At 40.1% G+C, this 16358-nt stretch overlaps 2 protein-coding genes and 1 non-coding gene across 3 annotated transcripts; 2 read left to right on the forward strand and 1 right to left on the reverse strand.

The window, feature by feature from the left end:
* Positions 1-1286: 1286 nt before the first annotated feature.
* LOC121055023 lies at positions 1287-2461 on the reverse strand. Its single transcript, XM_040526378.1, has one exon. The coding sequence runs from the start codon at positions 2459-2461 to the stop codon at positions 1811-1813; it is 651 nt and encodes a 216-aa protein (XP_040382312.1). The 3' UTR covers positions 1287-1810.
* A 987-nt stretch (positions 2462-3448) lies between these two features.
* Positions 3449-3522, forward strand: TRNAN-GUU. Its single transcript has one exon. It is a non-coding gene; the product is annotated as a tRNA-Asn (tRNA).
* A 9907-nt stretch (positions 3523-13429) lies between these two features.
* Positions 13430-14738, forward strand: LOC102708169 (transcription repressor OFP1-like). The gene has a single exon (XM_040526428.1). The coding sequence runs from the start codon at positions 13430-13432 to the stop codon at positions 14390-14392; it is 963 nt and encodes a 320-aa protein (XP_040382362.1). The 3' UTR covers positions 14393-14738.
* The last annotated feature ends 1620 nt before the right edge of the window (positions 14739-16358 follow it).

Below are 16358 nucleotides of genomic sequence, written 5' to 3' on the forward strand. Positions count from 1 at the left end.
TTTTTATTCACAAATTGTTTTTTATTTGCAAATATACCGTTTGGCTTATAATCAGTTAGGAGTATTTTTTCATCCTTGAGTAGGTACCATAAGGTATCACTGTTTTCTATGTAAAATTTGGTAACTTTTAGTATCTAAGATATCCAGAGGTACCAAATTTTACATAAAAACAATAATACCTCCTGATATCTTCTTAAGGATGGTAATCACCCCTCGGTGATTTGCTCTCTTCGTTGGCTTTCTATCAGTGAGTGCCTGGCTGGTTAGGTCGATGTCAGCTGACCAGGAGAAGCAACTACTCCACTAACAGTACTCAATTTCCTGATTTCCACTAACAGTTCCGTATGTGGGCACAACTTGCAATGATTTGTATATATAAAGTAATGGTTATGTAAGGCCCCAAAAGGCCCAGTTAATATATTGGGCTCTCCGGGCAAAGCGAAGGCAGACACCTGCTGAAGTCTAGATTCCAATATCCAATGGAAGTTTGGCTTTTTATAAATTTATTGCATCTTTTTAATATTTATTTTTTCATCAAAAAACGTTCTTTTTAAAACCTGCACTATTTTGCCATGTCAACCAGATTTAGGTGGCCAAAAACACTGCCACACCAACAAATTACGTGGCCAGAAACACTGCCACAGATTTTGAAAATAAATTTTTGGGCGTTGTTTTAAGATAGATATTATAAAGGTGCAAAGAGTAAAAAAAATATAAAATTGTAATGAACTATCTGCGTACACATTTCCCCTCTCTACATCGCACAATTATATCTTTTTCGTAGTAGACTGTCTAGATTCTCTCTGTCATGTCATATTCCTTACTCCCATATACTAGCTCAATATAGATGAATCCCAATACACACCTACCGGTGTCCTGCCTATCACGGGGCATTTAACTTTTTGTCACTCTTAAAGAATAGGCGATAACAAATTTGTCACTTGTTGTCTATGACACGTGGGTCCTCATGTGTCTATAACACGTGGGTCCAGTGACAAATCTGTTATGACCAAATGTAAGAGTGACAAAAAGTTAATTAGAGTATCCCAACAGCTCTTTTATCCCATCATCTATCCTAAAAATAGAGGATGCACGGTAATAATAGTGCTCCAATAGAACATCTATTCCATCCTCTATTTTTAGTTGTCCTCTATATCAGGAGAGAGTTCTCTCTCCATCATCTAAAACTCAATTGTCCCCACGTTAACCACTAATAAAACATAAAACAAATGCATGGTAGTTACATGTATCAATAAATATAATAGAATAGAATATAGATGCTCTAATATAGATGATCTGCTAGAACACACAAATATATAGATAATGAAATTGTTTAAGATGACTATCCAAACTAAGATATAGAAGACTAAATTTAGAAGAGCAGTTGGAAATGCTCTTATTCCCCCTATCACTGTCTCTCCCCATAGTCCCATGAATCACCGAGAAAATCGCATAGTTAGAAATCCATGCGGTTCCCTCTCCCCAAAACAAATGTGAGCGATGTATGGTGTTTATGAAGTTTAATGAGGATATGAGGCATGGAGTAGCTTTTTTTTTTCACTCAATGTACTGAGACGAAAAATACTGGATCAAAAAAAAAGTACAGAAACTCGAACTGAAGTTGAAAGGTGCCATGTCCTTGGTTGAAAGTGCAATTTGACAAGGTGAGGGTGAAGGAGTTGAGGATGGTGATGGACCGATGGTCTAATGGACAAGGTTCTGATGTAGCATAGGCATTTCACAGATTAACTCACGGATGCTGTAACAAAAGGTGCTCAAAATATGCACAATCTCACATCTGCTGCAGTTCTCAGAAGGACAACTCGTCAGACTCGGACGACAAGTCGGTGTCACGGCCGGAGAAGAGGTCCATGCAGAGCTCACCGTAGAAGCGGCCGACGAGCTGGACGAACACCGGTGACCTGAGCTTCTCCCAGCAGCACAGCAGCTCCTCGACGTCCATGAGGTCCCTCACCTTCCTCTCCTCCACCAGCATCTCCATCAAGTGATTCTCGAAGCTTCTGCACGCCTCCTCCACGCCGTCATCCTTGTCGTTGCCGGTGCTCAGCTTCGTCGACGCCGACGCCAGCGCCGCGGCCTCGCCGAGCTGGGCCTGCAGCGCCAGCACCCGGGCGGCCGTCGTCGACGCGGGGGCCGATGGCGTGCTGTCGAGGGACGGCGACGGCGCGCGCACGGTGGCTCTGCCGCCGCTGTCGTCGGTGGACGAGGTCGGCGGCCGGTCGACGACGTCGTTGCGGTCGGCCTCGGAGCGCATGGACATGAGCGGCCAGAACACCGCGCGCACGGAGCTGAAGCTGCCCGCGCGTCGGCGGCGGCGGCGGCGGCGGCTGTCGTTCATCCTGCCCACGGCGCGGCGGAGCAGCAGCGCCCGCGGGCGCCTCTTGAAGAGCGCGAGCATCCCGCTGCATAGATTGCACTGCAAGCAAGAAGACGACGGCATGCAATGCAATGATACAAACTCCACTAATCCGTTTGCTTTACGCGACCGTTCAGAGTAACAAACTCTTCAGCTTCACGCCATCTCAATCTTCTTCTTCTTCTTCTTGGGCGTTGCAGTATAGATAGCTAAAGCATATCAAAAGACTAGTAGATCGACTAGCTAGCTAGCTAACAAGATTGTACCAATTGCGAATTCGCAATGTGCGTTGTTAGTTGCTAGTGATGAGATCGATCGATCTGGTTGCTGATTTGATTGAATCGTTGGAGTTCTTATGGGGGCCCGATGATGATGAGGCGAATGCATGGTGGATTGATGGGTGGAGGTGGAGTTCACGTAGAGCAGCGCAGGCGAGCTACAGAGTGGGAGGACACGATGAGATCAGGCATAACACAGATGGCCAAAGCAAAGCAAAAAAATGCAGCATTGACCAAATTAAGCAGCAGGCTAAGCTGTGTGCCTGACTGCCTGTGTATATACGACAGGATCCAAATGCAAAATTCAGTTTTGAATGATGTGATCTTTAGGGGAGTTTAAAACGACCTGATGATCAACAATAATGGATTAGATTGACATATGTTATCTAATACTATCTAGCTAGCTAACACCCCTATTTTATTTTGGATAATACACCAAATTGGCCCAGCTTTTACTGAAAGTATACGGAGCTACACACCCTTAATTAATTTGAAGTTCAACGGAATGTAAGAGGCTGCCATGTAGCGTTTGTAAACTAAAACTGTCAAGGGGCTGTACATGTAGGCGTCAGGCTGCTGGTCGCCTCTAACTAAGGTGGTGCTCACGTCAGGTACGTCCGCACGCCGGCAGCTCGGTCACTCTCGTCGGGAGAGACGACATCGGCGCGCCAGTGAGAGAGCTCTCCGGTGGTCGGCGGCACGTACGGGGCAGTTGGGAAGGTGACAAATATCTATCATCGGTGTTGTCTTTTCCAAGAAGTATTTAAATAATTTAAGAGCCTAAGAAACATGTGCTGGAATAGCTCAGTTGGTTAGAGCGTGTGGCTGTTAACCACAAGGTCGGAGGTTCAAGCCCTCCTTCTAGCGTTTTATTGAAGAAATAAACTAAAATAAACTTTTGTACCTGATTACCTACCTGTGGATTTATGCTTTTTACCAACCACAAAACTGAACTTATTAAGCTTTTTACCAACAACAAAACAGTTTCTATGCCATTTTTACAACATTAAAAGACTCAGTTTTTACCGGATAACAAAATTGTACTTATTTATTTTTTATCAGACAATAACATTTCATATGCCTTTTATACCACATACAAAGACCCAAATAAAATCAACTCTAATTTTTTTACCAGACAACAAAACTATACTAGTATATTTTATTAGACAAAAAAATTCGCATGCCTTTTTACCACATAAAATGCCACAAATAAAATCAACTCTATTGCACTTTTTTACCACAAAGAAAAACAACTATAATGCACTTTTTTGTTGTGTTAAAGACACCGTAAAAATCCACCTTTTTTCTTGTCTTCGAAATCTCCGTAAACAATATCTGACTCCGACTAACTGCTTCCAAAGAGGTCTGGGTAAAATACACAGTGAAAATGAACATGGTAATTTCAGTGATAGCTATATCAAGTCCTCAAGTATATTTTTTAAAAAATATATATCAACTATTTTTTCTCATAAAATCATACCCAAACTTTATAATTCAAATGCATCTATATTTATATTTATATTTGTCTCAACTATGGAAATTTATTGCGCATGCATCTCTGTTTTTCCAAATGCTTTTTTTTGTTTTATATTTTGGTATTATATTATATAATAGAAGTATAGATAGATAATAGATAGATAGACAGACAGATAGACGTGCCTAATGACTTTCGGCCTTTGGAGTTCTCAACTATCAAAAGAAGGCCCATGAGACATACGAGTAAGCACGACTATTTCACCATTTGATGTGATGATATGGGCCAGGCCAAATAAAGCAGATCCACGTCCAGGTCCAAGTAGGTCTTGAATGTCTCATGCAACAATGAGGTATTGAGGTATGGCCTACTCTGCTCAAAGAAAAAAGTCCATACTACGACGCTAATTTAGCGGAACCATTTTATCATACTTCAAAACATAACCCTATATACTAAAATTTCCACTCAAAATTTTGATAATACTCGGGATACGAAGTATCTAAAGGTACTCCCTCGATAATGATGATTAATTTAGGTTAGAGGAAGTAATTTTTAATATGACGAATGTTTAAATGTAAATATAAAAAGTTAAGCGGAGTCGTATTTTTACCGACTAACAAATTAAGCTGGGTCGTCAGGTTTTGTTGCGGCGGCGGCATGAAAAGTTGACCTTGCGGCGGACGACAACGGCGCGTGATAATCCTGTCGCAAAACGAGGTGACTGTTTCGGCCATATGTAGGGCCCGAGCGTGGTAAAAGAAAATAATAATAATAATAATAATAATAATAATAATAAAAATAAAACAGCCGTAGTATGTATCCGTACTGCCGCATCCATCATCGTCTCGGCACTATCTCTTTATACGATCTATCTCTATATACGAAAGCTATACAGTTTCTCTGGCTAGGAACGTGCCACGTGGCACTGCCCACAGTCCAGAAAATGAGAAGGCAACGCTTGGCCCTGTACTAGCAATATAAGAGAGGCACAAGGCAGCAAGGTTAAAGACAGGTAACACTGCAGTCCACAGCAGCTAGCAGCAGGCGGCAACCCGCCAGGCGCCAGGCCGCACCGCTCGCAAAACAAAATCTTTCCCGTCCATTGAATTTCTTTTGCGAATTACCTTCTTCTCAAGTAATGAGTGTCAAGTAACAAATATTTAAGCTTAACAAGTCTATAATATTCCATCAAATATCATTGGCTAATAAATAATCCTAATAAACCTTTATACTCCTTCTAATTTTTTAATTAACGTTGTTCACTTTTAATCTATGATTAACTATGTGTCTTATTAAAAAACTATATAATTATTGATTATTTTGTTATGATTTAATTTATTACTAAAATAAATTTAAATATAATTTATAATTATGCATATTTGATAAAAAAGTTTGAATAAAATAAAGGGTCAAACATAAATCTAAAAATTAATTGTGTTGTTTAAAAAATCAAAGGGAGTATTTAGGTGCGCGCGGCAATACCGTGCGCTGTTTCTAGTAGCTACTTATTATTGCGCTCGAGTCGACCTCTCCCGCGTTCTCGGTCGCCGCCTCCATTCCACCGTGCCTTTCTTTCTTTTGCTCTCTCTATATAGACTCAGCTCAATCCCATTTCATGGAAGACCGCATGCATCATGGTCATGGATGGCGTCGCCAATCGATCCATCAGTGAGAGAAAAATGAAAGAAAGAGCAAACAAAGACAGTGGCCAACCTCCTTTCTTCCTTCCGTTAATCCCATTCCCATGGCACGACGTTGCCTGCCTGCCCAAATCTCGCCAACGACACCGCCAAAAGCCGGATCTCCGCCGAGCATCACACAACCTTGTCGTTCCGATCCCCTGCCGATCGACGCCGGAAAAAACTATTCCCTTTCTCGCCCGTCGACGCAAACGATCTACGCTACGGTATCATATCATGGCGCGCTCGCGGTCGCAATAAATTCATCCGCGTTTTGACATATTCCGATTGAATTAACTATTTAGCATTTCAATCTGTTCAAAACATTTCAAATTATAACCGGAAATTGATTTCGAGATATGCCAAAAACCGACCAGCTGCTTGCATACCCTATGCAAAACAGAATTTATCTTAATATGGAGATCTCCAAAGTCGTCGTCATCCAGCAGAGCACGATTATTTAATCATGATTTTGTGTCACGATCGGAGAGACCATCGGTTCCGTGAACGCCGATGTCGAACACTACCCGCGACAAAGCCTAGTCCCACATAGATCGATCGATCGATCGGCCGGCCGGTCCCCGTCTCGGAATCATGCACAAGGCACGCGCGCGTTTCTCGCCACCTCCTATCCAGGGGCGGAACCAGGATTTCCAGACGCATAGGACACAAGGTAAAGACAAGATTATCCATGAAAAAAAATTCATTTAACTAAGGTCAGTGACAGTAAAAAAATACAAAACTAAGCTAAATTTTATTAACATACCTATTGAGATGTATCTCCAAGTCTTCGTGATTTTCACTCTCGGTTAACAATAGGGAGAGAACTTAAACCCGAACCTACAAAATTATATATATATATATATATATATATATATATATATATATATATATATGTAAGTCATGAAAATTATGAGAACTCAATTATTTACTAAATTACAAAACAATGCACGACAAACCTCTACATATATACATAACTTATGCTTCCGTGTCCTCGTAGCATGGCAACGTCATATAATCTTGCGATCTTCAATGCTAGCAAAAACATCTCTCTCAATGTAGCATATCATACAGTGATTCATCTATTTATCATTCATCTTATTCCGTAATTCAGTTTTAATAATGCTCATAGCTGAGAAGGCTCTTTCTACTGTTGCCGTTGCAACAGGCAAAATCAAGGCTAATGGGAGAGTGAGGGCTAGGGTTTGGCGAAATGGGCCGAGGCCTAAGCGAGTGAGTAGGGCTGAATCTATTCAGCCTTTCATTTTTTTTGGAATACATGGGTACTAGTAAAGAAATTTTTTTTTGCAAGAATGGGGCTTGGGCCCAAGTAAGCTTGTTAGTGGATCATAATCCAATCCAAATCCGCGCCAATACATTCTTTGCTAATTAGTCTACCAAACCAACCCGCACCAATTATTCTTCATTGGAATCTAATCCAAACCAATCCAACTTTGATTTAGCCCAACCCGCACCAACCTATTTGGTTAAAATGGATTCAACCCACTCTTGCAAAATGGATGCACCATTTGATATGTATAAACTCGGACCTAAAATTTTAAAACTCGCGTTCACACTATAAAAATTTATCAAATTTAACTGAAATTTAGTAAGATGATCTGTTATGTATAAAAGCAACTTTGTGCAAATTTTGGTCGATTTCTACATGTGAGTCTCACGTATGTCTATTATTTTATCCATTAGCTATCTAATTAAAAGATCAATTTACCCTCCACGGGTTAAATCCATTTAGAACCTAAAATCACCTAACCAAATCCAGTCCATACCAATCCATTTGTCTCTATAGCCCAATCCAATCCAGACCATTTGAAGTTACAATCCATTTACCAAACACAATCCAAATTAAAACCAATCCATTTAACATATTTTCATCCAACCCATTAATAGGCCTACGCCCAATCCCAGTTCCGCGCCGCTGCTCCCATCCATGTCCATGCGCCCTCCACAATTTGATCGATGTATCCTGCAACTGCAACGCAAGCCAGCACGTATAGCACCTGACAGTCTGACACGACACGTATACATGCTGCGTACGCACACCCATAACACTTGTCGTACTATACCCGTACGTTTCGACGAGGCATGCACACGCGCGCGAGCCTCTCTACACACGTACTCCCTCCATATTATTTTTATATATGACACCGTTAACTTTTAGAATTACGTTTGATCATTTGTCTTATTCAAAATTTATATCCAAATATGCAAAATTATAATGCATAATTAAAGCTTCTATAATAATAAATCATATTATAACAAAATAATTAATAATTATATAATTTTTTAATAAGACGAATGGTCAAATATGAATCTAAAAGTCAACGACATCGTATAAAAAAATATAAAGGGAGTACGTATGTATGCACTGCTCACGTACGTGTGGCTGGACGGTTCTTCTTCCGGCCGGCCGACCGTCTTCGGACAGGGAATTCAATGTCGGTCTTAACTCATGCCCCTGCACGCGTACTATTGCATAGTCTCTCCATCACCATCTGCGTGCTTGTACGAAAATTTATTAACGTATCGGTTATAAAATATAATTTTTTTTAAAGTTATTTAAGTATATATTAAGATTATAAAAGACAAGATTATTGTATTGAATGAACGTGACTTGAAGGTGGACACCGATAAATGGGAAAATATTGAACGATGAGTGGCGGATAAAATAAGTAGTATTGTAAATAGTATGAAATAATTACTATCTCCGTTCAAGATGTTTTAGTATTGTCTAAATTTATTAATTGATGAATGTATATAGTTTATGAGTTATTTTATTATTCTTGAAAAATATCTTAAGGTAACAAGAATTTTAGTATAAATTTTTGGTACCTCGAGGTTTATATTTTTCAATGATAGTAAAAAAACTTATAGTTTATATATATATATAGATTCATTAGTATTAATATGAATCTAGATATGGCCAGAAAGTTTTACGTTATGAAACGGAAGGAGTATATTTTAGAATAAATTTGAAATAATATAAATGATTATATATTAAAAAAAGAATGGTGTAACTCGATTAGCACAACCATATTATATACCCAAGGTTGATATATAGTATGTACCAGAAATGCACCAGGCCGCCGCAAAGGTAGACTTTTCCTTTTCTTAACTCGCGTCAGGAACCCACGATCACTAACAAAAATATTGCTCATCCAATCAGTTTGTGATGGATTGATCAATGGGGCCACCCGTATATACTACTCCATTTATATTTGTATCTTACTGCGTAGTGCTGCTGGTGTGTCTGCATATAATATGATGTTATATATGTACATAAGTTGTGTTCTTCGAGCTATTATTTTCAAATTTTTTATTTTTTTATCTAAACAAAAAGTTTTTATAGATAAGTTTATCCACTTAACCATTTTAAGTATGTTTTAATTTTAAAGTAATTAATTTTACCGTTTATACTCCCTCCGGCCCCAAAAAACTTATTTTTTATTTATGTGTCCAACATTTGACTATCTATTTTATTTAAAAATTTTATTAAAAAGATTAAAAAAACAACTAGACGTAGACTACTATACATGTTTTATCATATAATAATAATAATGTTAATCATAATATTTTTAATAAAACAAATAGTCAAACATTATATCTAAAAGTTAAAAAATAAACTTATTTTGAAACAGAGTGATCACTATTCATAAGTCATCATAAAAATCACAATAACATTTATATATCATAAAAGGAACACAACTATTCTAGTAGTATTAGATTATGTAGTGCATGATTACCACCGATAACAATCCAAGGGCCATGTATGGCTGAAAGTCTCGACTTTGGCACAAAAACCTGTCATGCATCGGCTAGCTAGAACGAATAATGATGGTGGCATTCGAGTAAGATTTGCAAAGCTACAATCATGGCACGGCTCTTTCAACTACTACTACTCCCAACAATAATTTATCTTCCTACCTAACAGGCCGCGCCCGCACACTATATATCCATGTCAATTATTAATATCTATGATAATTGCATACCTCCAAACTCTGCACTTGTACTTTCTTGTTCTGAGATGAATTTAGGGTCCTGCTTTTGTTTCCGTTGTGACTCTACGAGTTTTGATCAGGTCAGACAAAGATATGTACCACTTTAGATATTAGATATTGTTAGTGACGGTGACAGTAAATATGTCATTATTATTCCTCACTGATATGTGAGCCTGTAATATCAGATGTGGTCGGAAGATATGTAATGAGAGACTAGGAGAAAATCGTTAACTTCTCGGAAAGGATAAAACAGCGATACATATAAGATTTATAAGATTTGGTTTTTTCTTTTTTTTTATACATGCATGATGTGATTTTTTTTAGAGAATAAAAATGTTTAGACATGTATGATGACGAGATCTCTTATAAAATTCCGTTGCCATGCACGGACATTTAGCTTATTTAGACATGGATGGGTAGCTATCAAATTAAGCTAAGTAGGGTGGTGGTTGGTTGCTCCCGGCAATTGGTAATCGACAATTTTGGCATGCAATGGCACGCACGAACTAACTTGGTACGTACGAGCACTGATCTGCACTTTGTCCAGTCTCTCGAAATAAGCTTACAGTGTCGCCGTAACCACTGGCAGAATGATCCCCCGTGAGGTGAGCCTGCCCACTCGTCGTCGCCCGGGCCGACAAAACGCACCGCGAAATCATCAGAGTGATCATACGTACGTTGCTCAGGAAAACAACAAATGCCTGACGCGAGAAGAACGAACCATCTATCGATTCCTCTCCGTTGATCTTGGCCCTCGAAAAAGACTGATTTAAGAACATCTCTTCTGCAGGCTTCAGCAGGCGATAGAGAATAATTTTGTAGCCACATAGCATTTTGGTTTCAAAAATATAGACATTTTTAAATTGTTTATCGTAAAATATTTAGATACCGAAAGATTTCTTTTACCCACTTGTCAATTTTGAATTTTAGATTGACTGGGTTCACTTTCTAAACATGTAAGATTATCTTTAAAATCATTAGAATGATTAAAATCATAGAAATATAATCAGTTCAGAAATATTTATATTATGATATAAATTTAAACCCTAGCAATATTTATATTTTGAGTATATGAGAATAATATATTCTAGAATGAATTGGCAAAATTTATGGTATTCACTACTCCTATATATTGGAGCTAGCTAGCTAGCTGCTAGTATGGCTGTTTTACTGATCCGTTGCAGATAAGCGTGAGTGAGCAGTAGTTCATCACACTGGAGCTAAGCTGCTACTCTGCAGTAAAAAATATTTGTTCCGGTTACTCTGCATATATGTATGCACATCCGATCAGCAGTTCAATACGGATCAGTACTGCTGCATTGTAGATATCGAGAACAAGGAAGCGGCAAGAACTGTGGCCTGTGGATCCAACAGCATCTGCAGGTTTCGTGTAAAAAAAAATGCAGGTCCAAAATAATCGGTTACTGTTTACAGTACATGTTCTGGAATCACTACAGTGGACGAAAGAAAGTTACTCCTGTACAGTAGAAAGATGCAGGTGTCTCTTCTTGACGCATTGTACGGTCAAGTCGTATACGATAAACCTCGGTATAGCTGATTATTCATGTGGATGTTTCGGTGATCATCCTGTGCTAATTATATTTGCTAAGTAACCTCGTAACTGGAAGTGCAATATCCAGGGTACACTTTTTTTTATCAGAGATCAAATAAGTTGATCCTACGATAAATTTGAAAAATATAGACAAAGCAAACAAAAATGATTTTGGGACATGAATCTTATGCTTTTGTTCTTTGTTGTTTAAAATCCAAATATAAAACAAAAATCACACCTAGATTCAATATTAAAATTTTGGCTACAACTAAAAATACTAGGAAATTTCTACGCGTTTTTACACAAAGTTGGATAATTCGAGTTAGATTTAATATACAACTCCAAAACTTTATTTTTATATTTTTTTTATAGATACCACTATGTAAAAGTATATTTGGATTTTATGTACAACTCATAACTTCTATTTCCGCAAGTTTTAGATTTCATATATAACTTTTATATTCTATTTCTAAGATATAATTGTATTTTAAATACAACTATCTTGATTACTTTATACTATTATAATCTGGATCCATATGATATGATGGTTAACATATTTTTTCCAGATTAACATGGCAGTTTTTGACCTCCAGAGCAAATATGGTGGATTCTTTCAAAACTGTCTTTATTTGTATAATGTGTGTGTATATATATATACACACACACATACACACACTTATATTAATTAAAAAAGGCACTTTCTTACTTGCCCTTATAAAATACATAATTTCTTATTTACCCCTGGTGAATCCCATGTCATCGAGAGAACGATGAACAAATAGGGTATATGAACATATTCCAAAAGCAAATAAGGACTTTATCCATTCAAAATCATGTTTCATAACATTTCTAGTTACATTTCTCAATTCACCTGCGTACATGCATGTAGTCTTTTGTGAGATGCAAGCAAGCCACGAATGTATGAAACTGTATTGGGCAATTGGGTGGCCAACTGCACTAGGTGGATCTCAGTACATGACTGTAGGCCTGTGGCAATTAAGTTGCCCCCACATGAGAATCAAAGCAAATCCCTTTTGATTTGAATACAGTGATTCGTGGTGGACCAAATTTTGACCTTTTGAAAATGCTCATGTCCCCCTTCTCTTCAAGGACCATATCATAGCTAGACCTAGCTGCATGCCTCTGCAAATGACTTGGTTCACACTCCATTAGCAGCAACCAAACAGTTCTCCTGCTGCTGCTGCTGCTGCTGCTGCAACTCATGTGCAAAGCCGTCCTGGTTTTAGCTGCAGGGATGACCATTAGAGACAATGAGAAACGCCTGTTACGGAGGCTTGTCTCAGTAGCGAAAAGCTGAATCGCCGTTTGGACATTTGGTCTGCATCATACTCGTCCCCTCTCACCGGTCGTCAGAATAGTCCCCCACAGCTTTTAGCCTTGGTACCCTGGCTCCTTTTGTGCACACTGTGTCTCCATTTCAAACATTTTGACTTTGTGCCATTTGCATGGCATTCAATGAAAATGAACCAGAGTCAAAGTAAATTGATGCTTCTTTGGTAGACAAAGATAGTGTTCTTTCTCATGAGATTTTTGGAATTTTTTTAGGTTAGCTAATTTTGTTACAGCTATTTGAGTATATGAAAGATAATTAACTAATATAAAATTGAAAAAATACTTTAGAAAGTTCAAACGATAAACTTTTAGTAGAGATTTTTGTACAGACACACCATTCAGCATCTTAAAAAACATGTGAACAAAATTCATAATCTATGATCATAAAATAAGACGGACAAAAGTGTCAAACCTTTGACCCCTCGTCTTTTCGCTTATGTTTATATTTATAAGCTAAAATTTAAAATTTTAATCTTAAATTTACAGTTTATTTTGGAGTTTTTTCATCGAGGTTAGCTCTCTAATATTGGTTTTAAAATCGCTAAGAATACATATATAAAAGTTTTATTAAAAATTATTTTTTTATAAATATACCGTTTAACAATATCCCTAGAATTTGTAGACTGTCGCTGCTGTGCAGTCATTCCAACAGATTGCAAGCGTATTGATTATGATTCAGAAGCACATTATATAGAGAGAGATGTCAGATTCTCGCAAGATGGCGCTGCCGCTTTTCCACCGCAACATCTCTTTGCTGCCACTCGCGGCAAACTTTTCCGTAATAAAAAGTGGAGGTGCCGCACCTCGCTCGCTGCACGCTCTGCAGCTACCTAGCTCGCCGCTCTCCCCACTGTCCACGACCACCCTTCCCTCCTCCTGCTGCCCCTGCACGATGCCATTGCCGACCTCGTGGTTCCACAGGCTGCGGCGGAAGAGAAGCACGGCGAGAGGAGATGCCAGCGACGTCGAGGCTGCGACCAAGACGGCTCCCATGGCGGGAGCTCTGCCTCCCTGCTCCCCGAACAGAGCTTCCTACTACTTCCCGAGCAGAGAACGCCGCGCCGCCGCGGACAACCCCAAGGTCCGGGACACCCGCTTCCCGCGGAGTCCGCAGCCCAGCGACATCGTGTTCGACGTCGTCGCCGTCTCCTCGGCGGCCGACCGGTTCGACGGGATGAAGGAAATGCCGGAGCTCAGGCTGCGGCCCATACTCACCAAGCGCGCCGCCAAGAAGGGCGGCGACGGCGACGAGGCTTTGGACAGCGGCACTAGCGCGGCCGCGTCGCCGACGGCGTGCAGGGCGCGGCGGTTCCACGCGAGGCCGGCGAGCGGGAGGCGGAAGGGGAGGGTAGCGCCGGCGGCGTTGCCGGCCGATGCCACCGCCCGGAGGCGGCGTCCCAGGCGGCGGTGCCGGTGGCTGTACGAGAGCCTGCTGGTCGTGAAGGAATCCGCCGACCCCGAGGAGGACTTCCTGGAGAGCATGGCGGAGATGATCGCCGTGAACGACGTCCGCTCGCCGCGGGACCTGGAGGAGCTGCTCGCGTGCTACCTCGCGCTCAACGCCGCCGAGCACCACCGCGCCATCGTCGGCGCGTTCCGCCGCGCATGGCTCCACACCGCCACCGCCACCGCCACCATCGCTAACCCGATCACGACCAAGTGATCGTCTTCTCATCGGAGACGGACGATTGCTACGTGCCTGTACAGTGTGATGGACCATGATGCATGTGAATTAAGATGGTTTCTTGCACAAATCGCAAGATGGTTTAATTCGATCGTGCAGCATGTGAATTAAGATAGTTCTTGCACAAATTAATCGCAAGATGGTTTATAATTCGATCGTGCTGCATGTGAATTAAGATGGGTTTGATTCGATCGTGCTGCATGTGTTTGCGTGGTCGATGAAACGTGTGTGTTCGCCGTGGTTAATTTCGTTGCGGCTGCAAAGCTGAGTGAGAGTGCACGCGCGTCCGTCACGGGGCAGCATCCCATCACGCTTTAGTTTTCAGAAGGGAATCGACGCATGCTGTCTTTACAGATCGGTGTAGGCCTATTTGCGTCAGAGTTTTTTCGATTTTCTATCCTCTGGAAAGGCCCGTCATTTTATCTTTTCGATTTTTTTTTGTTTCTGATACTATTCTGAGTACTTACCGATAGTCACATCTATCATGCTATCTGAGGTGCTCTTTTCAGCTAATGGCCTACTACTACTTCGTATTTGATTTGGACGAATTTTACAGGAATCGAACTGTTTTCCTTAAAAAAGATTATGTATTTTGAAGGAGTCCTAAGTTTATTAGTGAAATAAAACAGTTATAGACATAATTTAAAATTTGAACATAATTTTAGTTCAGTTTGGAGTTTTTTCTAATCTATTTTTCCAGTATTGGTTTTTAAACCACGAATAAAACAAGTAAAAATGTTTTACTTAATAATTATTTTTGTTGCTTCATTGACATTTCGATAGCTTATCTATCGGCCTAATTCTTGAACGGACTAGTAGATTTTATTGTTAACCATCGTCGTCCTTCCTCCTATGTCTAGGTTAGCTTCAGTCCTTGAGTGCTCGTGCTTGCTTCACTTCACTGCACTTCGCTTTCATGTCACTGCCCCTAGCTATAGAATGCAGAGGCCTGAGGCGTACTGTGACAATCTGATGGCCACATCATACCACTGTTCACTTTCAGTTTCACCCTTGCTACACTCCATTCCCCAAGGGTGCAACGATATGCCAGGGAGATGCAGAAATAGACTGAAGAAACAGACGGCCAGAAAAACCTTCCTGTCAAGAAAGATTGATCTGTCAGTTTTCCAGGGGCACAGGCCTAACTGCATGGATGTACCTGTCCTGTGGGCTCCTCTGGGCATTTGCAACATATGAGCTGAGAGGTGAGAAAAGATGGATCCTCCTGCCAATGGCCAGCAGCAGGAGGAAGGGCCCCCTGCCTTTCTTGTGCCTAGTGGATGCAATCACCGTGAATGAATTCTTTCATTTTTTTTTTGGAGATCCACTTGTCAAAACTTATATAAGGGGGTGTTTATGGATTGAGAAAATTTTTGGGAGAAGTGTTATGTCAAATATTTGATTGGATGTCGGAAAGGGTTTTTGGACACGAATGAAAAAACGAATTTCACGGCTAGCCTAGAAACCGTGAAGCGAATCTTTTGAGCCTAATTAATCCATCATTAGCACATGTTAGTTACTGTAGCACTTACGGCTAATCATGTCCTAATTAGGTTCAAAAGATTCGTCTCAGTATTTCTTCCGTAAATGTGCAATTAGTTTTTTTGGTTCATCTATGTTTAATGCTTTATTTATATGTCCAAAAATTCGATGTGATTTTTTTGGAAAAAAATTTTGAGAACTAAACGAGGCCTAACTTGAGACAGAGAAAGCATCAGGAAGCATCAAGAGAGCTTTTCATTCTTTCTTTTTTGGGGTTAAAGGCAACGAAATGCAGTAATGGATTCTTAGGAGAAATAATGAGCCAAAAAGCGAAGGTAACGTAGAGAAATAAATTCCCATAGCGAAGTGCACAGTACAAACGTGCAAACACTAAAACCTTTACCCTTTGCAAAGCTGTTCAGCCGCTGAAAGTTGCAATCAATCAATCAGCAGCATCTGAAAC

Source organism: Oryza brachyantha, chromosome 7 (genome assembly GCF_000231095.2).
Source record: "Oryza brachyantha chromosome 7, ObraRS2, whole genome shotgun sequence".
Classification (NCBI taxonomy): domain Eukaryota; kingdom Viridiplantae; phylum Streptophyta; class Magnoliopsida; order Poales; family Poaceae; genus Oryza; species Oryza brachyantha.